Genomic DNA, 23,270 nt, shown 5'->3' with positions numbered 1-23,270 from the left:
ATGTCCCAGTCTAAGTAGAGCCAAAGGAACAAAGCTGAGAAAGGAGAACTATTCTGACCTTCACAGAGCCAGCAGGAACTACCCATGACCAGATGATGTCACAGGACCAGAAATGCTGCTGGTGATGATTCCTGACTTTTTCATTTCTAGGAAAGATTCTTAAGTACTAGACCCAATTAAGGAAAAGATCAAACACTAATTTACAGAGGCCCCTCTATAAAACACTAAGAAAGCAACTTCCTCCATGACAATGATGAAAACTACAACAATAACATAAAGAACAACCAGGAAAGTCCTGCTTCTTGGTCCCAACATTGGGGGTCCAGGATATAAAAGGCCCAGAACAGGAAGAGTGAGCAGAATCTGAGAAACTCACTTCTGCACAGGAGTGCACCCTCCTCACAGACCCAATGGCCCACTCATGCTGCTCCCCGTGCTGCCAGCCCACCTGCTGTCAGCCCATTAGCTGCAGGACCACCTGCTGTGAGTCCAGCTGCTGCAAGCCCTGCTGCCCCCCAGCTTGCTGTCAAACCACCTGTTGCAGGACCACCTGCTGCAGACCCACTTGTGTGACCACCTGCTGCCAGCCCACCTGTTGCAGCAAACCCTGCTGTCAGCCCACCTGCTGTGAGACCATCTGCTGCCAGCCCTCCTGCCCCCCAACTTGCTATCAAACTAGTGAAACCACCTGCTGTAGGACCACCTGCTGCAAGCCTGCTTGTGTGACCACCTGCTGTCAGCCCACCTGCTGTGGGTCCAGCAGCTGTGGACAAACCTTCAGTGGGTCCAGCTGCGGCCAGCCTTGCTGTCAGCCAGCTTGCTGTGCTCCTGTGTACTGCCACAGAATCTGCTACCACCCCACGTGCTGCTGCCTGCCTGGGTGCCAAGCCCAAGAATGTGGATCCAGCTGCTGCCAGCCTTGCACAGCCCCTGTTTGCTGTCAGACCACCTGCTGTCGCCCTAGCTGTGTTTCCAGCTGCTGCCAGCCTTCCTGTTGCTGATCACCTCACCAGAGAACCCCTGTCCCCAACAACACTTTATAGCAACTGAGTTGCTACTTGGGGGCAAAAAATTACTTCTTAGACTTTGCTGACAACTGGTATGCTCTACCAGAATTTGTTACCCATCTACCTCTTTAAAAGCTTATAAATCAGCTTGATAGAATGCAGAGGGTTCTCCCAGTTGTCTTTCTCTGGTGTAGGAAGACCATGTGCCAGGAATCTTTGATAAGGACTTATGTCTTTGTTTTGACTCTGAAAATAGGACTGACCATGTTGTACTTTTAAGTAACTTAGGAATACAAATCCTCTTAATGTTTCTATAGGTTTCTGCAGCTTATCATGATTAATATAATCATATGTTTCTCTATCAATATCCCCATGTCTCTTGTACCCCGAGTTTTCCTTTTATGATGCCTTTGAATTGTTTTCCTAGATGCAGTAGTGTTGCCTGTGTGTTTCTCAATAAATTCTTTGCCATAATCTTCCTATATTGTGTTTGATTTTTACATGGCATTCCTGATATAGAGATTTAAGTACATACTACATACTATATGCATTATCCATTATGAGTATCATGTTGGCTTTCAAAATCAATTATTAGCTCATTAAGTAAATTGTGTAGTATGTTTTAGCCAGTAATGAACACACTCATCCAGGATAGGGTCTTCTGTTCCTGCTCACAGGTATTTACCTATACATCCCAAGGAAATAGATGCTTGAATCTCAGTGACTAAGCTGTAGTTGTTGTTTTTGTTTATGTGCTATTGCTGGGCATGGACACATCATAAGACATGCCAAAGAAATTATGTTCAGATTATTTATCCCTACTCTCTACCTCTTCTTGATAACCATCCCTCAGCAATTAGTAACTGCAAAGGAACCCCTGTCCCACACAACACCTTATGTTAACTGACTTGCTATTGAGGACAAAAAAATCACTTCTTAGACTTTGCTGACAACTGGTATGCTCCACCAGAATTTGTTACAAATCTATCTCTTAAAAAAAAACTTGCAAATCAGCTTGATGGAGTTCAAAGGGCTTCCCACTGGTCTACCTACATGAGGAATGCAAAATGATGGACACGACTGAGTGACTGAACTGAACTGATATTCCTTCTAAGAAATGTGACTCTCATAGTGTTAAAGCCTTCAATCCAGGATGGGAAGCACTGATTCCCAAGAACGTTACTTTGAGTTAAGTTGAGAAGATTCACTCCTACATCACTTTCTGAAACCATGTGTACTACCTCTGTATATATATTTGGTACTACATATGTAGGAACCAGGTAATGGTCTTTGGGTCAAGGTATACACCACAACCAGAAGACACTATATCAAAATCACATGCTGTCACCTCTACATCGGTTCTTTGCTCCATATTTGCAAGACCATTCCAATTTTCCATGGGGCCAGTCATCTCTGTCATGTGATGTTTGGTAGAATAAGTAGCTCTCATGTTTGTGCGCCTGTTGTTGATCTTGTTCTTCAAAAAGTGGGTCTCTTGGTCCAAATTGATGCTATTCAGAATCCTATGACAATAATACTATAAGCCAACAGTGCTGCTGATAGGGACAACAAATCCATGTTTAGAATATGCAGTCCTAGAAAGAAGAACCTCTCTCTTTTTCTACAAGTCTGAGAGGATACCTTGCCTTTGTGTGGCTTGGTTAATGAGTTATGATGCTACCCTATCAGTGCTTAATAACATTCTCTGCTTCTGACTAGCAGCACATACAGCAGGGTCAGCCATGGTGAGAGGGAGCCTATGCTATTGGGTTCACACAAATCCTCTATCACTGCCACCATGGATACTTTATTCATATTCTCTTGTGTAAATATTGATGCACCTGAGGACAGAAATGGGATGAGTTATTCCAAATTTGTAGCTGTCTAGTGCCTTCTCTATCATGAACACTCTGAAGATCATTGACGTGGGACACAAGTGGGAAACACCTTCTGTCCTCAACCCATCTTTATATAAATAATTATTCTCCAAATCTCCTTATGTTCCAGTCTTGCTTCTCCCAAGCTCAATCCAGTCAGGACTTCCACCACTTGCAAACAGCCAATGAGCATCATTGCAAGGCCACTTTTCCTCAAAATAAATATGTCATGCCCATATGTACTGTTGATTGTTCACTGTAAATATTTTCTCTTTCCACTGCCTTTGAAGAACAAAAGTGTTATCTGTGATACTCAAAATTCTCCACCTGGCATAAAAACTTCTATGGGGCTGTGGACTGATGAAACTTAAGGTATTGCATGTTTATATATTATGATCAATTAGATTTTGCAAGAATCAAATGCAAGTATTACCTGTGTATTCTTTAGTCATTGAGGGCAGCACAAAACTCTACTGTTCTCCTTGGATATGCTATAGTTTCTTCTACCTTCCAATACCTTGAATTTGTTGTTGTTCAGTCTCTCTGCTGTATCCAATTCTTTGCAACCCTATGGACTGCAGCACATGAGGTTTCTCTGTCCTTCACCATATCCTGGAACTTCCTCAAACTCATGTCCATTGAGCCAGTGATGCCATCCAACCATCTCATCCTCTGTCATCCCCTTCCCCTCCTGCCTTCTATTTCTCCCAGCATCAGGGTCTTTTCCAATGAGTCAGGTCTTCGCATCAAGTAGCAAAAATCTTGGAGCTTCAGCTTCAGCATTAGTTCTTCCAATGAAAACTCAGGGTTAATTTCCTTTAGGATTGACTGGTTTTATCTCCTTGCAGTCCAAGTGACTCTCACGAGTTTCCTCCAACACCACAGTTCGAAAGCATCAATTCTTCGGCACTCAGCCTTCTTTATGGTCCAACTCTCACACCCATACATGACTATGGGAAAAGCCATAGCTTTGACTAGACAGACTTTGTTGGCAAAGTAGTGTCTCTGCTTTTTAATATGCTATCTAGGTTGGTCATAGTTTTTCTTCCAAGGAGCAAGTGTCTTTTAATTTTATGGCTGCAGTCACCATCTGTAGTGATTTTGGAGCTCAAGAAAATAAAATTGGTCACTGTTTTCATTGTTCCCCCACCTATATGCCATTAAGTGGTGGGACTGGATGCAGTGATCTTAGGTTTTTGAATGTTGAGTTTTAAGCCATATTTTCACTCTCCTCTTTCACCTTCATCAAGAAACTCTTTAGCTCTTCCTCGCTTTCTGCCATAAAGGTGGTGTCGTCTACATATCTGAGGTTAATGATACGTCCCCTGGCAATTTTGATTCCAGCTGTGTTTAATCCAGCCTGGCATTTCACATGATGTACTCTGCATATAAGTTAAATAAACATGGTGACAATATACAGCCTCGAAGCACCCCTTTGCCAATTTTGAACCAGTTTGTTGTTCCATATTAAATTCTAATTGTTGCTTCTTGACCTGCAAACAGATTGCTCAGGAGACAGATAAGGTGGTCTGGTATTCCCATCTCTTGAAGACTTGTAAGTTTATAATTAGTAGATTTGAAGCTAATTCGTGTTAAGTCAGGCATACAGGTGCTTCCCAGGGGGCGCTAGTGGTAAAGAACCCGCCTGCCAATGCAGGAGATTTAAGAGACATAGGTTTCATCCCTGGATTGGGAAGATCCCCTGGAGGAGGGCATGGCAACCCTCTCCAGTATTCTTGCCTGGAGAATCCTATTCACAGAGGAACCTGTTGGTCTATAGTCCATAAGTTTGCAAAGAGTTGGACATGACTGAAGCAACTTAGCGTGCACCCATGCAGGCATACAGTGTTAAACAAAAGAGACAAAACAGATTATCATGGAACAAGTAAGGGAAAAACCAATTCTCTGGTGAAGAATAGATTTGTTCCTGTGATATTCTTAAAAATATAACAATTTTGGCTTTTCAAAGTCATCTGCTTATAGACTGGTTGACCCATAAAAGCAGGGGGAAGAGAAAGAAAACACTTGTAGATTAATACATAAGTGGACATAATATGAAAGAAAGTAGTGGAAAATTGACACAACATTGTAAATCAACTATAATTAAATAAAAATAAGTTAGAAAATAAAAAATGATAACATAATATATATGAAAAATATGTTCTGTATATTCTCCCAATAAGACTAGTGAGTGGCAGAACAAGAATTTGAGTACTCTTCCATATGATTTTAATTCTCATAATTGAGTGATAGTTGCTCAGTCATGTCTGACTCTTTGCAATCCCATGGACTATAGCCTGTCAGGTTACTCTGTCCTTGGAATTCTCCAGGCAAGAATACTAAGAGCTGTGGTCTTTCCTTCCTTTATAGGGATTTTATGGTTGAAGACAAAATCAGAAGTAAATAAAAGCACAATCTAAGAGTGAGTTTAGTAAAGAAAGTGTGTACATGCATGTTAAGCCACTTCAGTCCTGTCTGACTCTTTGTGATCCCATGTACTGTAGCCTGGCTGGTGCCTCTGTTTATGGGATTCTCCAGGCATGAATACTGGAGTGGGTTTTTATGCCTTTTTCCAGGGAATTTTCCTGACCTAGGGATCTCTTATGTCTCCTGCATTGGCAGGTTCTTTATCTCTAGTGCCACCTGGGAAGCCAAGTACAGAAAGTGGATAATGTAAATTAGAAACATCTTAAAAAGGCACAGATACAGTCATAAGAATGATAACATATGTCCATGCATTTCAATGGTATTTCATTCCACTAAACCATAATCCAGTACATTTAGAATATTTAGAGAAAATATTTGGACTTAACCTTAACACTATAGATCTAGTTGGAAAAGTCAGTGACTGGGGCCTTAGGGAAAAATGAACATCTGCGGACAGTAGGGAAACACTAAGTCTTGTCCAAAATGCACCCTGGGAGGTGGGAAAGTACAAGCCAGGGATTGGTGTGAAACAAATGTGATTTTTCAGTGTGCATATCTTCTACTGGGGAGAACTCAGTAACTGCTCAGAATTGCCATTCTGACTGTCTAACAAGTGATCCCAATGAGCAAAAGATTCAGGAGACCAGGTTGGACTATCCAGGAGACCGACTGAAATTCCATGGCTGACTATTCCAACCCCATTTAAGAAATACACATTCGTTTTTCAAATTCTTTTCAGGCAAGAGGAAATTCTGCTAGTCTTGATATTACAATTTCTCTATAAGTTCTTTTGTATAAATTGGTTCTAGTCCTACTTATGTCTTATAAGTTAGACTTTAGAAGGGTCAAGCCGTCAACTGTAGTTGATAATGACTATGCATGCAAAATTAAAAAGAAAACCCATATATTGATAAACTATTAGAAAGAATGAGGAAGTTTGGTTATAATATCAACATACATGAACTAATTGCTATTTTATGTCAGAAACAGGACTTCCCCGGTAGCTCAGATGATAAAGAATCTGCCTGCAATGCAGGAGGCCTGGGATGGATCCCTGGGTCAGGAAGATCCCCTGGAGAAGAAGATGGCAATCCACCACAGTGTTCGTGCCTGAAGAATTCCATGGACAGAAGACCCTAGTGGGCTACAGTCTATGGGGTCACAAAGAGTGAGACACACATTCGCATACATAGGAAAACACACATATGCACACACATTTCACACATACGTATGAAAACACACATACACATGTTAGAAACACTGAAGAATCAGAATTTTAAGTTGTATCCTAAAATAGCATAAATTTAAACAAATGAAAGTTGTCATATTCATTCAGTGGAAGATGATACAGTAAGGAGAATAAATGAACTTCAGATAATTACATGAATCAGTGTCACAATCCTAATATAAAGAACAAGTGGCCAATTATATAGTATCTCATTTATATGAAGTTTAGAAAAATCATGAACTTGCCTACATTTGGGAATGAGTGAGAGAATTTGAAGATAGCAAGTTCTATTTCTTAAGCTGGTATGAGTGACAGGAGTGTGTTCATCTGGAGGTCATCTATCAAGTTGGGCATTTTCTCATGTGAAATGGAAATAATAAATGTGGGGCAATGTATGAACTCAGAATGAATAATTCATAGTATGTGCATATGTGTATAAATCCTCACATCATGAATGTTGCATAATAACACAAAGCACAATATGGAATGAATACTGGCACAAGATTTATCTAGAAATTCAGGTAAGATTCCCTGCTTCTGGGAGATGCTAGAAGTGATTATAAAAAGAAGAAAGCAGGATGTAAGAATCATGAGTATGTTGAAAACAAACATGATTATGAAGATTTTTATGAAGATAGTAGCAGAAACTGAAGAAAGTCGTGAGTATGTGTCTTCATAAGTTACATGTAGAGAGAAGATGAAGATCCTGATTTCTGAATCAAAGTAGAGACCAACACTCCATATCAAGGATGTAGGAATGTGGAACATAACTCATATACACAGGAAGAAGAGAATCAAGGGGAAGTCCTCCACACTCCATCAAGCTGATTCTCAACCTTTTAAACAGGGAGATTAATAATAAAAATTTGGTGATAGAACATTGGCTTTAGCAACATTTGGAAGTAAAATTTGTTCTGGAATGCCAAAAGAGGTGATGAGAAGGTTGGTTTGAGAGACAGTGATTCTTTAGCAAAGTGATCAGCAGCAGGAAGGCTGGCAGCAGCTGGACCCACAGCTCTGGTCTTGGCACCCAGGCAGGCAGCAGCACGTGGGGTGGTAGCAGGTTCTGTGGCAGTACATGGATGTACAGTGAGCTGGCTGGCAGCAAGACTGACAGCTGTTAGAACAACCGCAGGTTTGTCCACAGCTGCGGGATCCACAGCAAGCGGGCTGACAGCCAATGGTCACACAAGTAGGTTTGTAGCAAGTGATTTGACAGCAAGTTGAGGGGCAGCAGGACTGGCAGCAGCTGGACCCACAAGAGCTGCATCCACTACAGGTGGGCTGGAAGCACGTGGTCCTACATCAGGTGGTCCTACCGCAGGTAGGCTGGCAGCAAGGGGAGCAGTAGGAATGGGTTATGGTCTCAGGGTGGTGTGTGGGTTCTTACACAGAAGTGAGTTCTCAGATTCTGATCACTTCTTCAATTCTAGTACTTTTATACACTGGGCTCTCAATATGTGAACCAATAAACAGGATTTTTCTTACTGTTGTTTACATTGTTTTCACAGTCACTGATGGAATTTTAGAGGAGGAAGTTGTTCCCTAAGGGTTATGAATCTTTGGTAAATGAGGATTTAATCTGTTTCCCGATTGAGAATAATTCATAGAAACATTTTTTAGGTAAAAGAAAGGCGATCGCATTATCAACATCATTCCTGCTTCAGTCATAATATGATCATGTGATACAGTTTTCAGTGGCCTGAGGCGGGTCATAGCAGTTGTCCCTCCCTAGCTTTGGTGCTTTTGCTATATGGAAATTGGCAAGTTCCCTTGTGGTGAGGGGCTGATGCTGATATTTGCACAATGACAAATTGAATCCATGCCTGAGTCCAAATCTGTTTACCTACAAAAGCCTGGTTCAGGACCACTACTGGCATTCCCCTATAGCAACCTACACTCACTCCCTGCCTTCTATCCCACTTCTATCAGTGGCTCTTGGGAAGATGATGTTTGGCATAATCTCTTTCATATGGCAAAGCAGAACCAAAGCAGGTGAGAAGAAGAAGCTGGGACTGAGAAAGCTTCAGTCAATTTACTTCTGGGTGACCAATAGTCCTGATTTGGCCAGGAGTGTGGAGTTTCCCTGGACGAGGGTCCATCAGTAACCTGCTGAAAAACTGGGGCAATTCCAAGCAAACCAGGAAGAGCTGGTGACTCTGTTCCTATCCTTGTGTATCAGCGGAGTCGATGACCTCATCCTACTGATAACATGTTTATCGTTGTAATCTTTCTTTTTCTTATTCTATTTCTTTCTTCCTTCTCTTCTTTCAATCTTTCTTCCTGTCTTCCTCCTCTATCTCTTTCACTTCCTTTCTTTCTTTTAATGATAGAATTGAATTAGTTAATTCCTAATTTATCTTTAGGTTTTAAACTTTTTAAGGTAACAAGTGAATGGTAAATGCAAATAATTAATTACCAGCTTTATAGATTATGATGCAATGAACAAACCCATGTCAATATTACCAGGTTAAGAAATAGTAATTAAAAGTGGTCCTTTCCAATTATACTCTCTTCACTAATCCCCAAATGTTGCTAAATACTCTATTGATGACTTACAACCCTGTAGGTCAGTTTTAACGTTTTTTTAACCTTTATGTAATAAAAGAATATAGAATTGACTTCCCTTTACATTTTGACTGTGAGATTCAACAAAGTTATTATTTGTAGTTTATCTATTGTCATTGCTGTATAATCTTGGATTGTGTGTGAATATGATACTATTTGTTGACAGTCCTCCTGATATACATTTTTTTTAAGGTTTAGTATTGAAAAGAGTCCTTCTATAAATGTTTTTGTACCAGTTGTTTGATAAACGCATTTCTTTGGATGTAAACCTAAGACTAGGTGGCTCATATAATTGCTTGGTCAAATGTTTATCCTATTCTATGTATCCTATTCTTGCCCATCTTTCATTTGATTTATTCCTAGATATTTTAATTTTTATGTTAATTTTATTTTATGATTGAATTTTTTCAACTGCTTCTGACATATAAAAATCTATTCATATATGTTGATGTTGTAACTAAGCTCTCTTATTATTTTTAATATTTAGCAATAGATCTTTTGGGAAATGTTACATGCACAATCATTTTACAGATGATGATAGCTTTATCCATTTCATAGCAGACTTTAAAGTTTCTTTTAATTAATTTATTTTGTATTGAAGGATAATTGCTTTACAGAATTTTGCTGTTTTCTGTCAAATCTCAAAATGAATCAGCCATAGGTATACATATATCCCCTCCCTTTTGAACCTCTCTCCCATGTCCCTTCCCATCCCACCCCTTTAGGTTGATCCAGAGCCCCTGTTTGAGTTTCCTGCCATACAGCGAATTCCCATTGGCTATCTATTTAACATATGGTAATATAAGTTTCCGTGTTACTCTTTCCATACATCTCACCCTCTCCTCCCCTCTCCCCATGTCTATAAGTCTATTCTCTATGTCTGTTTCTCCATTATTGCCCTGTGAATAAGTTCTTTAGTACCATTTTTCTAGATTCTGTATATATGCTTTAGAATACAGTATTTACCTTTCTCTTTCTGACTCACTTCCCTCTGTAGATTCTAGGTTCATCCACCTCATTAGAACTGACTCACATGCATTCCTTTTTCTGGCTGAGTGATATTCCATTGTCTATATGTACCACAACTTCTTTATCCATTCAACTGTCGATGGACATCTAGGTTGTGTCCATGTTCTAGCTATTGTAAATAGCATAGCAGCCTTTTTAAAATTAAAGAATAGTTGGTTTATATATTGTGTTAGTTTCAGGTGTATGGTAAAGTGATTCAGTTATATGTATATGTATTTTTCAGATTATTTTCCATTGTAGATTATTAAAAGATATTGACTACTGTATCCTGTATTATGCAGTAAATCCTTGTTACTTATCTGTTTTATTCAATATATATGTGGTAGCGTGTACTTGTTAATCCTATACTTCTAATTTGTTCCTCTCCCCTTATCTTTCTCTCTTGGTAATGATAAGTTTGTTTTCTATGTCTGTGAGTCTCTGTTTTCTAAATAGATTCATTTATATTGCTTTTTTGATTCCACATATAAGTACTGCAGTCCTTAGGGTCACAGCCAGGCATGACTGAGTGACTGAACAACATAAGTGATATCATATGATATTTATCTTTCCTCCTCTGACTTAATTCACTTAGTATGACATTACCTAGGTCCATTCACATTGCTTCAAATGGCAATATTTAATTCATTTTTATGGTTGAGTAATATTCCTTTGGTGTGTACACACACACACACACACACATCATATCTTCTTTACCCATTCATCTATTGATGTATTCCTAGGTTGCTTCTATGTGTTAGCTATTTAAATAGTGTTATAAGCCAACTCATTAGAGAAGACTCTGATGCTGGTAAAGAGTGGAGGCAGGAGGAGAAGGGTACAACAGAGGATGAGATGATTGGATGGCATCACCGACTCAATAGACATGAGTTTGAGCAAGCTCTGGGAGATGGTGAAGGACAGGGAAGCCTGGCGTGCTGCTGTCCATGGGGTCACAAAGAGTCGGACATGAATGAGCGACTGAACAATGATGAATGATGAGGTTAGCAGCCTTTTTATCTTTTATAACAATTAATTTCTTTACTTTAATTGCAGGCTAATTACTTTACAAGATTGTAGTGGTTTTTGCCATACATTGACATGAATCAGCCATGGGTGTACATGCGTCCCCCATCCCGAACCCCCTTCCCACCTCCCATCCCTCTGGGTTGTCCCAGTGCACCAGCTTTGAGTGCCCTGTTTCATGCATCGAACTTGGACTGGTCATCTGTTTCATATATGGTAACATACATGTTTCAATGCTATCCTCTCAAATCATCCCCACCCTCGCCTGCTCCCACAGAGTCCAAAAGTCTGTTCTTTATATGTTTCTCTTTGCTGTCTTGCATACAGGGTCATTGTTACCATCTTTCTAAATTCCATATATATACATTAATATACTATATTGGTGTTTTTCTTTCTGACTTACTTTTTCATCCACCTCATTAGAACTGATTCCAATGTATTCTTTTTAATAGCTGGGTGATATTCCACTGTTTATATGTACCACAACTTTCTCATCCATTCATCTGCCAGTGGACATCTAGCTTGCTTCCATGTCCTAGCTATTGTAAACAGTGCTGCAGTGAACATTGGGGTACATGTGTATCTTTCAGTTCTGGTTTCCTCAGTGTTTATGCCCAGCAGTGGGATTGCTAGGTTGTATGGCAGTTCTATCTCTAGTTTTTTAAGGAATCTCCACACTGTTCTCCATAGTGGTTGTACTAGTCTGCATACCCACCAACAGTGTAAGAGGGTTCCCTTTTCTCCACACCCTTTCCAGCATTATTGTTTGTAGACTTTTGGATAGCAGCCATTCTGACTGGTGTGAGATGGTACCTCATTGTGGTTTTGATTTGCATTTCTCTGATAATGAGTGATGTTGAACATCTTTTCATGTGTTTGTTAGCCATCTGTATGTCTTCTTTGGAGAAATGTCTGTTTAGTTCTTTGGCCCATTTTTTGATTGAGTTATTTATTTTTCTGGTATTGAACTGCATGAGCTGCTTGTATAGTTTTGAGATTAGTTCTTTGTCAGTTTCTTCATTTGCTATTATTTTCTCCCATTCTGAAAGTTGTCTTTTCATCTTGCTTATAGTTTCCTTTGTTGTGAAAAAGCTTTTAAGTTTCATTAGGTCCCATTTGTGTATTTTTGCTTTTATTTCCAATATTCTGGGAGGTGGGCTGTAGAGGATTCTGCTGTGATTTATGTCAGAGAGTGTTTGCCTTTGTTTTCCTCTAGGAGTTTTATAGTTTCTGGTCTTACATTTATATCTTTAATCCATTTTGAGTTTATTTTTGTGTATGGTGTTAGAAAGTATTCTAGTTTCATTCTTTTACAGGTCATTGACCACTATTCCCAGCACCACTGGTTAAAGAGATTGTCTTTTCTCCATTGCATATTCTTGCCTCCTTTGTCAAAGATAAGGTGTCCATAGGTGTGTGGATTTATCTCTGGGCTTTCTATTTTGTTCCATTGATCTTTATTTGTTTTTGTGTCAGTACTGTACTGTCTTGATGATGGTAGCTTTGTAGTATAGTCTGAAGTCAGCAGCCTTTTTATCTTGTAAAATTTTTTCTTATCCTAGTTCACTGGTACAGTTGAGCAGAATGGTGAAGAAGATATCTTTGTGTATTCTCTCTAGGAGGGACAACTCTCAATATTTCATAATTCAACAGAATGCTTTCTGTCTTTTTTGGTAGATTGTTTCCATCAGAGTAATTAGAGGTTTCCTATTCCTTGCTAAGGTATTCTATATTGGAAATGTGTTGACATTTCTAAAATGCTTTCTCTTTACCTGTTGAGATACCCTTATGATTATTCTCCTGTAGTTTTTCAATAGTGTTATTTTCAAACATCGATTAACGTTCAAATGCTAAACCAACCTTGTAATTATGAAAACAATTCAACGTTTTCATCTGATCAATAGCCACGCAAATGTGAAAACCCAGACAACTTGGTAAGACAAACCTATTCCACTGAGTTTTACATTTGCATTTTGAAAAAGATTGGAGACTGTGTTATCAATTAAAAATATAATTTGAAAAATCTACAAATTATAAATACTGGAGAAAGTGTGGGGAAAAGGGAACCCTTTTCTCCTATTAATGGAATGTAAACTGATACAGCTACCATGGAGAACAGTATGAGATTTCTTAAAAAACTAAAAATATAGCTGCCATATGACCTAGTAATTCTGCTACCGAGCATATACCCCGAGATAACGATAATTCAAAAAGCCTCATGCGTTCCAGTGTTTATTGCAGCACTATTTACAATAGCCAGGACATGAAAGCAAACTGAATGCCTATCAACAGATGAATGAATAAAGAAGATGTGGTACATATATACAATAGTCTATTACTCAGGCAAAAAAAGTATGAAATTGGTCATTTGCAGAGATATGGATGGACCTAGAGTCTTCATACAGAGTGAAGTTAAGTCAGAAAAAGAAAAAGAAATATATATTAACGTGTATGCATGGGCATGCACACACACACACAACCTAGCAAAACAGTAGAGATGACCTTTTTGCAGGGCAGGAATAGAGACACAGACATGTGGACACTGGGAGGGAAGAGGGGGTGGGATGAATTGAGAGATTGGAATTGACATGTATAAATTGCCATGTATAATAAAAGATAGAAAGTGAGAACTAGTTATATAGCACAGGGAGCTCAGCTCAGTGCTCTGTGGTGACAGAATGTGTGGGATGGGGGTGGCGAGGATGGGAGGTCCAAGAGGGAGGGAGTATATGTATGCATATAGCTGATTCACTTCTTGTAAAGCAGAGACTAACACAATGTTGTAAAGCAACTATTCCTCAATAAATAAATAAAATACACTTAGACTTCTATGACATGTAATGCAACTAGCTCTTAAATATTATTGCGGAAATGAGCCAAAAGGAAGTTTACACTAACATAACAGGAATAGGCAATGCCAAAGAATGCTCAAACTAACGCACAATTGCACTCATCTCGAACACACTAGTAAGGTAATGCTCAAAATTCTCCAAGCCAGGCTTCAGCAATACGTGAACTGTGAACTTCCAGATGTTCAAGCTGGTTTTAGGAAAGGCAGAGGAACCAGAGGTCAAATTGCCAATATCCACTGGATCATCGAAAAAGCAAGAGAGTTTCAGAAAAACATCTATTTCTGGTTTATTGACTATGCCAAAGCCTTTGACTGTGTGGATCACAATAAACTGTGGAAAATTCTGAAAGAGATGGGAATACCAGACCACCTGACCTGCCTCTTAAGAAACCTGTATGCAGGTCAGGAAGCAACAGTTAGAACTGGACATGGAACAACAGACTGGTTCCAAATAGGAAAAGGAGTACATCAAGGCTGTATATTGTCACCCTGCTTATTTAAATTATATTCAGAGTACATCATGAGAAACGCTGGGCTGGAGGAAGCACAAGCTGGAATCAAGATTGCCAGGAGAAATATCAATAACCTCAGATATGCAGATGACACCACCCTTATGGCAGAGAGTGAAGAGGAACTAAAAAGCCTCTTGATGAAAGTGAAAGAGGAGAGTGAAAAATTTGGCTTAAAGCTCAACATTCAGAAAACTAAGATCATGGCATCTGGTCCCATCACTTCATGGGAAATAGATGGGGAGACAGTGGAAACAGTGGCTGACTTTAATTTTTTGGGCTCCAAAATCACTGCAGATGGTGATCGCAGCTATGAAATTAAAAGACGCTTACTCCTTGGAAGGAAAGTTATGACCAACATAGGTAGCATATTTAGAGCAGAGACATTACTTTGCCAACAAAGATCTGTCTAGTCAAGGCTATGGTTTTTCCAGTAGTCATGTATGGATGTGAGAGTTGGACTATAAAAAGAGCTGAGCCCTGAAGAATTGATGCTTTTGAAATGTGGTGTTGGAGGAAACTCGTGAGAGTCCCTTGGACTGCAAGGAGATCCAACCAATCAATCCTAAAGGAAATCAGTCCTGAATATACATTGGAAGGACTGATGCTGAAGCTGAAACTCCAATACTTTGGCCACTTGATGTGAAGAACTGACTCATTGGAAAAGATCCGGATGCTGGGAAAGATTGAAGGCAGGAGGAGAAGGGGACGACACAGGATGAGATGGTTGGATAGCATCAATGACAATGCATGAATTGTCTCCTTCTGAATTTCTACTGAAAGAGCACTTTTTTTTTCAGGTAATTAATTTAATTCCTTGCTCTTTCAGTAGAAATTCAGGAGAAGGAGACAATTCAGAATTTGACTTGTGTGATATTAAGAAACAAGTCCCTTTATATGGACTTTCTCTTGTGATGACACAACGGATTCTAAAAATATTTGATACAGTTGAGTTGCATTAGTGGCTGAACTGGCCCGAGACAGGAAAGGCTCCACGCTTTCACCAGAGCTTTAAACGCATCTACTGCTCTAACATGTAACTGCTGCTTGCTGCATTTTAGGAAACCGATATAGGAACGATGTTGTAACAGGCATTATCTATTATATATACATGTATGCGTGCATTCTCAGTACCTCAGCTGTGTCTCTTTGCAACTCCATGGACTGTATGATCTGGCCATGATCCTCGATCCATGGGATTCTCTAGGCAAGAATATTGGAGTGGGTTGCCATTTCCTTTGCAGAGGATCTACTTGTCCCAGGGATGGAACCTGCATCTCCTACGTCTCCTGCTTTGGCAGGTGAATTCTTTGTCACTGAGCCACCTAGGAAGCCCCAGCTATTAAATGTGAGGGATTTATCATTCCTCCCATTGTTAAAGTAGCAATACAGTTGCATAACATAATAGACCTCAGTATTGGATATCATTTCTGCTTATGTTTTCATGTAAACATAGGTGTCCTTAAGCAAAACCAGAGGAGAGGGCAACGGCAACCCACTCCAGTACTCTTGCCTGGAAAATCCTATGGATGGAGGAGCCTGGTAGGCTGGAGTCCACGGGTTCGCTAGGAGTCGGACATGACTGAACGACTTTACTTTCACTTTTCACTTTCATGCATCGGAGAAGGAAATGGCAACCCACTCCAGTGTTCTTGCCTGGAGAATTCCAGGGATGGTGGAGCCTGGTGGGCTGCTGTCTATGGGGTCGCACAGAGTCGCACACAACTGAAATGACTTAGCAGCAGCAGCAAGCAAAAACAGAAGTTGCCTGGGATCTCAGCTTGTCCATCATTAGTTACATAATATTTCACAGTGAAATTTCTTATCTAAAAATGTATGAATTAGTTAATGGCAGGATGTTTGCACCTCAGGTTGTATAGCTCATATGGTATGCAATATGGATACATGTTCATATATTAGCAATGCTGTACAATAAATCAAACATAATATGGAGTGAATTGTGGAATAGAATTTATTAAGAAACAGGTATGTAAGACTCCTGCATCTAGGAAAACAACACAAAGTGGTCTTAAGGAAGAAAGCAAGTTACAGGATCCCTGAGTACACCGATAAAGAAAATATGTTTATGAAGATTATGGTCAATTGCAGAAACCTATGAAAATGTTATGAGGATTTGTTTTCAAAAATTATTTAGAATGACTAGGAAGTAGATCTTGACATCAGAGTTAATACCCAGACAAACTCCATATGAAGGATGCATGAAATTGATATATTATCCCCACACAGGGAAAGAAGAGATACGGGGAAGCCTTTTTCACTTCATTCAGCGGACTCACAAGCTTTTAAACAGGAGATGAGTAACAGAAATTCTGGTAGAACATGCTAGTTGTCGGCGAAGTCTAGTAAGTGATTTTGTCCACACAATAGCAAGCTAGTTAACAAATGATGTTGTGTGGGGATGGGGAAACTTTGGTGAAGAGATCAGCAACAGGAAGGCTGGCAGCAGCTGGACACACAGCTAGGGCGACAGCAGGTGGTCTGACAGCAGACAGGGGGGGTGCAAGCCTGGCAGCAGCTGGATCCACATTCTTGGGCTTGGCACCCAGGCAGGCAGCAGCATGTGGGGTGGTAGCAGATTCTGTGGCAGTACACAGGAGCACAGCAAGCTGGCTGACAGCAAGGCTGGCCGCAGCTGGACCCACTGAAGGTTTGTCCACAGCTGCTGGACCCACAGCAGGTGGGCTGACAGCAGGTGGTCACACAAGCAGGCTTGCAGCAGGTGGTCCTACAGCAGGTGGTTTCACTAGTTTGATAGCAAGTTGGGGGGCAGGAGGGCTGGCAGCAAATGGTCTCACAGCAGGTGGGCTGACAGCAGGGTTTGCTGCAACAGGTGGGCTGGCAGCAGGTGGTCACACAAGTAGGTCTGCAGCAGGTGGTCCTGCAGCAGGTGGTTTGACAGCAAGCTGGGGGGCAGCAGGGCTTGCAGAAGCTGGACTCACAGCAGGTGGTCCTGCAGCTAATGGGCTGACAGCAGGTGGGCTGGCAGCACGGGGAGCAGCATGAGTGGGCCATTGGGTCTGTGAGGAGGGTGCACTCCTGTGCAGAAGTGAGTTTCTCAGATTCTGCTCACTCTTCCTGTTCTGGGCCTTTTATATCCTGGACCCCCAATGTTGGGACCAAGAAGCAGGACTTTCCTGGTTGTTCTTTATGTTTTTGCTGTAGTTTTGATAATTGTCATGGAGGAAGTTGCTTTCTTAGTGTTTTATAGAGAGGCCTTTGTAAATTAGTGTTTGATCTTTTCCTTAATTGGGTCTAGTACTTACGAATCTTTCCTAGAAATGAAAAAGTCAGGAATCATTACCAGCAGCATTTCTGGTCCTGTGACATCATCTGGTCATGGGTAGTTCCTGCTGGCTCTGTGAAGGTCAGAATAGTTCTCCTTTCTCAGCTTTGTTCCTTTGGCTCTACTTAGACTGGGACATGCCTCGAAAGGGTCAGGATGCTGATACATTCTGTGATGAATGAAGCCTGCTTGAGTTCAAGCCTGATCTCTGACAAAGTCAGAGTTAAGACTTCCACATGTATTTGTATATATCTGTATTTGGAAACTAGTTTGGAGTGTTTCCCAGTTTTATCAGGGTCATCTGAATAGAGGATGGTTGGCACATTGTTTTTCAAATGAAAATCAGCACCAAAACTGGAATAGAGGCAAAAGCTGAATCCTATTTTCAAACAGCATCCCTTCCTTACTATTTCAGTGCTATTTTCTAGGTAGGTTAATGACCTGTGGTGAGACATCCCAACTTGCATATACTTTCTTCTACAACTTGTGACAAGCAGGTTAGATAGGAGAATAACTAAGGTATGTTTGAATCTGTAAATTTATATATTCCGACAAATGTTGAATCCCAACCACAATTTCTTAAAGCTTTTAGGCCCCATTTTCTCTCTTTTAGATGTATATGTTAGAGTATAATTGCCATGTAATGGAGAAACATAGTCAACAGCAGTAGAAAGGATAAAATGATAATGTAATTCCAATGGCAGAAAAAAGGAAAAAAATTAAAATTTGTGTGGAACCACAAAATATCCAATGCAATACTAAAAAAGAAGAACAAAGCTGGAAGCGTCATTTTCCTTGATCCCAAACAGTATTACAAAGCTTTATTAAACAAAACAGTATGGGTTGGAAAAAACTGGCACCTAGATCAATGGAATAGAATAAAGAGGCCAGAAATAAGTCCACACATTATATGACCTACTAATTTATTACAAAGGAGCCAAGAATATGTTAATGCAATAAGGAAATTGCAACCTTTTAAACAAATAGTGGTGGGAAAACTGGGCAGCCATGTGCCAAGAAACTAGACTCCTCTCATACACCATCCACAAAAATTAACTCTAAATCGATTAAAGACCTGAACTTAAGACCTGAGATTATAAAACTCCCGGAAGGGAAAATAGATAGTAAGCTCCTTGACATTGGTCTTAGTGCTGACTTTTTGGATTTGACACCAAAAGTAAAGGCAACAGATCTAAAAGTGGGAATAATTAAATAGTTTATGCCTAGAAAAGGAAACTGTCAACACAATGAAAAGGAAACCTATTGAATCGAGAGAAAATATCTTCAAATCATATTTCATAAAGGGTTGATATTCAAAATGCATAACTCAATAACTCACATGACTCACAACTCACATGACTCAATAGCAAAAATGAAACAACCTCATTTAAAATGGGCAGAGGTTCTAAAGACATACTTTTCCAAAGAAGACATGCAAATGGCCATCAGATACATGAAAAGGTGTTTAATATCACTAATCAACAGGAATGCAAATCAAAACCACAATGAGATATCAGTTCATACCGGATTTAGCAGGGCTATCATAAGAGTGTCAAGACATACAAAGTTTTAATGAGAATATGAAAAAAGGGAACCCGTTTCCCTGTTAGTTGAAATGGGAATTGGTGCAGCCACTATGAAAAAAAAAATGGAGTTTCCTCAAAATTAAAAATAGGACATGGGGAAAATAGAATATGATCTAAATATTCTCTTCTTGGCATTTATCTGAAGAAAACAAAAACACGGACTCAAAAAGATTTATGCAGCCACATGTTCATTATAGCATTGTTTACACTAGCCTAGACATGGAAATAACCAAAGTGTCTGTCAATGGATGAATGAATAAAGAAAACATGGAACATATTATATAATGGAATGTTATTCAGTGATGAATAGAGGGATATCTTCCCATTTATGACAATGTGAAAGGACCTTGAGGACATTAAGCTAAATGAAATAAGTTAGAGAGAGACAAATACCATGTGATTTCACTTATATATGGAATCTTAAAAAAATTTTTCTAAAACTGAGCTCATAGATAGAACAAATCAATGGTAGCCAGAGGTGGGGGTGGGGTGGACGAAATAGGTAAATGGGATCAGAATGTATGGGCTTCCAGTTATAAAATAAATGCCTGGGGAATGTGATGTACAGCATAGTGACCATAGTGAATAATACTGAAATCTTTGAAAGTTGCTAGAAAAGTAGATTTTAAAAGCTCTCATGCAAGAAAAAAGACTTTGTAGTTATCAATTGTGACAGATGTTAACGTTAACCAGACTTACTGCAGTGATAACTTTGCAACATCTATGAATATCAAATTATTATGTTGGAACACCTATAAACAATATAACGCCGTGTCAATTAAAGCTCAGTTTAAAACAAACAAATAAGGATAGATACACACCAGTAGAATTCAGAAGTCTCATATCAGGAGAGTACATACACCACTGTGGTGAAATAGTGAAACGCTTTTATTGTTTCTACCACTGTTGACTATCTGCTTTCCCTATGACATGGCAATTACACTCTTACATATGTACCTAAAAGAGAGAAAATAGGGCAGAAAAAACTCTAAGAAATTATGGCTGACACATTTGACATTTATTGAAATCTATAAATCCATAAAGTTATCATCCTATCTACCTATTTGTCACAAATTATAAAAGAAAGTATGTGCAAGTTGTGATGTCTCATCAGAGGTGATTGATCCAGCTAAAAATAGTTATGGGACATTAATGAATTGATGTCTGAAAACAGGGTACAGTTTTTGCCTCTATTCCAGCTTTGGTGCCGAATTGCTAGTGAAGAACAATGTGCCAACATCTTCTACCTAAATGTACCTAATAAAGCTGGGAAACAGTTTAGGTCAGTCACTACTGATTTGAAAGACATGTATATAGATACACATGATCGTCTTGAATCTCAGACTTTGTCTGACATCACACTTGGACTTTAGCTGACGTCATTCATCACAGAATGCATCAGCATCCAGCAAGTCTCAACCTAAGTGTAGTCAAAGGAACAAAGAAAAGATGACTGCTCTGACCCTGGCCAAGGCAGGAAGAACTATCCCATGACCTGATGATGTCACATGACCAGACTTGCTGCTGGGATGATTCCTTATTCTTTTTCCCTTCTGGAAAGTGTTCTTAAGTACTAGTCCTAATTAAAAAGAAGATCAAACACTAATTTACAGAGGCCTCAAAACACTAAAGAAATCATTTCCTCTTGGATAATTTCCCATTGACTACAAAAACAACATACACAACAAGGAAAGTCTTGCTTATTGGTCCCAACATTGGGGTCCAGTGTATAAAAAGCCCCGGAACAGAAGCAGTCATCAGAATCTGAGAAACTCACTTCTAAAGAGAAGTCCACACTCCACCACTGACAAAATGACTCACTCCTGCTGCTCCCCGTGCTGTCAGCCCACCTGCTGTGAGGCCAGCTGCTGTCGGCCTTGCTGCCCCCCAACTTGCTATCAGACTAGTGAAAACACCTGCTGTAGGACCACCTGCTGCAAACCCACCTGTGTGACCACCTGCTGTCAGCCCACCTGCGGTGGGTCCAGCTGCTGCCAGCCTTGCTGTCGCCCTGCCTGCTGTCAGACCACCTGCTGCAGGACCACCTGCCTCAAGCCTATTAGTGTGACCACCTGCTGCCAGCCCACCTGCTGTGAGGCCAGCTGCTGCCAGCCCTCCTGCCCCCAAACTTGCTGTCAAACCACTGAAACCACCTGCTGCAAACCTACTTGTGTGACCACCTGCTGCCAGCCCACCTGCTGTGGATCCAGCAGCTGTGGACAAACCTGCAGTGGGTCCAGGTGCTCTCAGCCTTGCTGCCAGCCAGCTTCCTGTGCACCCGTGTACTGCCACAGAACCTGCTACCACCCCACGTGCTTCTGCCTGCCTGGGTGCCTAGACCAGAGCTGTGGATCCAGCTGCTGCCAGCCTTGCAGCCATCCTGTCTGCTGTCAGACCACCTGCTGCAGGACTACCTGCTGCCGCCCTAGCTGTGTGTCCAGCTGCTGCCAGCCTTCCTGCTGCTGATCACCTTGCCAAGGAGCCACTGTCCCTATACAACACCTTCTATTAATTGACTTGCTACCTGGGGACAAACAAAATCACTTAGACTTTGCTGACAACTGGCAGGCTCTACCAGAATTTCAGTTACTCATCTCCTTGCTTAAGAGCTTGTGAATTAGCTTGACGGAGTGCAGCAGGCTTCCTCCAATTGTCTTCCTCTGGTGTAGGAGGACCATGTGCCAACTTCCTGCATCTGTGATAAGGAAGCATGTCTTGGTTTTGACTCGGAAAATAGGATTGACCATCTAGTTCTTCTGAGTAACTTAAGGAAACGAGATCTCAGAATGTTTCTATAGGTTTCTGTAGCCTATCATAATCTTTATAATCATATTTTCTCTTTTGCTATCCTCATAGTTCTTGTATCATGCTTTCTCCTTTTACGATCACTTTGACGTTTACCCATATGTTTCTCAATAAATGGTGTACCACAATTCTTCTATATGTGTTTGATTTATTGCACCACCTTCCTGACATAGAAATTTATATATCATATGCTTTATCCATTATGAGCATCATATTAGCCCCCTTCCTAATTATTTTTTTTTTTTTCCTAATTATTATCTCATTATTAAAAACCCATTTCATTGTGTAGTGTGATTTACCTAATAATAAACAGACTCATCCAGGATGAAGTCTTCTGTTCCTGCTCAAGGACACTTACATTTACATCCCAAGGAACTATTAATAGATGTCTGAACCTCAGTGACTATGCCCTTGGCAAGCTATAGTTGCTGTCATTGTTCATGTGGTTATCTATAGCTGGGCCTGGACACACCATGAGATACTCCAAGGAAATTATGCTCAGACTATTTCTCCCCACCCTCTATCTTTTCACGATAATTATCCCTCAGCAATTAGTAACTCCTCTCTCTGCCCACTGGTCTATCTACATGAGGAGTCCAAAATGACCAGGTGACAGTTTAAACATAGACTATATTCCCTAAAATGTGTGACTTTTATAGTATTAAACCCTTCAATCCAGGAGAGTGTAGATCCATGGGGAGGGGAAGAACAGATTCCCATATATGTCACCCTGAGTTAAAGTGAGAGGGTTCACTGCTACTTCAGTTTCTGAAACCATGTATACTAACTTTGTGGATATACATGGTACTATCTATATGGGAACCACATAGAGGCCAACAACATATCAACCTCGTGTGTTGTCATCTCTAAGTTGGTTCTTTACTGCACATCTGCAAAACCATTCTAATTTTCCATGGGCCAGCGATCTCTTGATGAACCTGAAAGAGGCTCAATACTCTTGGCTTAAAACTCAACATTCAGAAAACTAAGGTCATGGCATATGGTCCCATCACTTCATGGCAAATAGATGGGGAAACACTAGAAACTTTGAAAGACACTTTTGGGGGGCTCCAA

At 40.2% G+C, this 23,270-nt stretch overlaps 2 protein-coding genes across 7 annotated transcripts; one reads left to right on the top strand and one right to left on the bottom strand.

Moving 5' to 3' along the window:
* LOC133056078 (keratin-associated protein 9-9-like) lies at positions 1–21,857 on the top strand. 4 transcript variants are annotated; one of them, XM_061141179.1, is made up of 4 exons: positions 411–433; positions 602–750; positions 889–968; positions 21,177–21,857. In XM_061141179.1, exons 1-4 carry the CDS (start codon positions 411–413, stop codon positions 21,855–21,857), a joined length of 933 nt encoding a protein of 310 aa, XP_060997162.1. The 4 variants fall into 4 exon arrangements, with proteins under 4 accessions (XP_060997164.1, XP_060997162.1, XP_060997165.1 ...); XM_061141181.1 differs by lacking the exons at positions 411–433; positions 21,177–21,857 and adding an exon at positions 1–8 and having other exon boundaries at positions 494–1,001; XM_061141182.1 differs by lacking the exon at positions 21,177–21,857 and having other exon boundaries at positions 411–457; positions 545–1,001.
* LOC133056080 (keratin-associated protein 9-3-like) lies at positions 16,944–17,534 on the bottom strand. 3 transcript variants are annotated; one of them, XM_061141186.1, is made up of 2 exons: positions 17,488–17,534; positions 16,944–17,400 (listed from the first exon to the last, which is right to left on the bottom strand). In XM_061141186.1, the coding sequence occupies exons 1-2, from the start codon at positions 17,532–17,534 to the stop codon at positions 16,944–16,946; spliced, it is 504 nt and encodes a 167-aa protein (XP_060997169.1). The 3 variants fall into 3 exon arrangements, with proteins under 3 accessions (XP_060997169.1, XP_060997168.1, XP_060997167.1); XM_061141185.1 differs by having other exon boundaries at positions 16,944–17,425; positions 17,492–17,534; XM_061141184.1 differs by having other exon boundaries at positions 16,944–17,534.
* Positions 21,858–23,270: the final 1,413 nt, after the last annotated feature.

The sequence above is a fragment of the Dama dama genome, chromosome 5 (assembly GCF_033118175.1).
Source record: "Dama dama isolate Ldn47 chromosome 5, ASM3311817v1, whole genome shotgun sequence".
In the NCBI taxonomy this organism is placed as follows: domain Eukaryota; kingdom Metazoa; phylum Chordata; class Mammalia; order Artiodactyla; family Cervidae; genus Dama; species Dama dama.
Note: the sequence above shows the minus strand (reverse complement) of the source record. Positions and strands in the feature narration are given on the sequence as shown.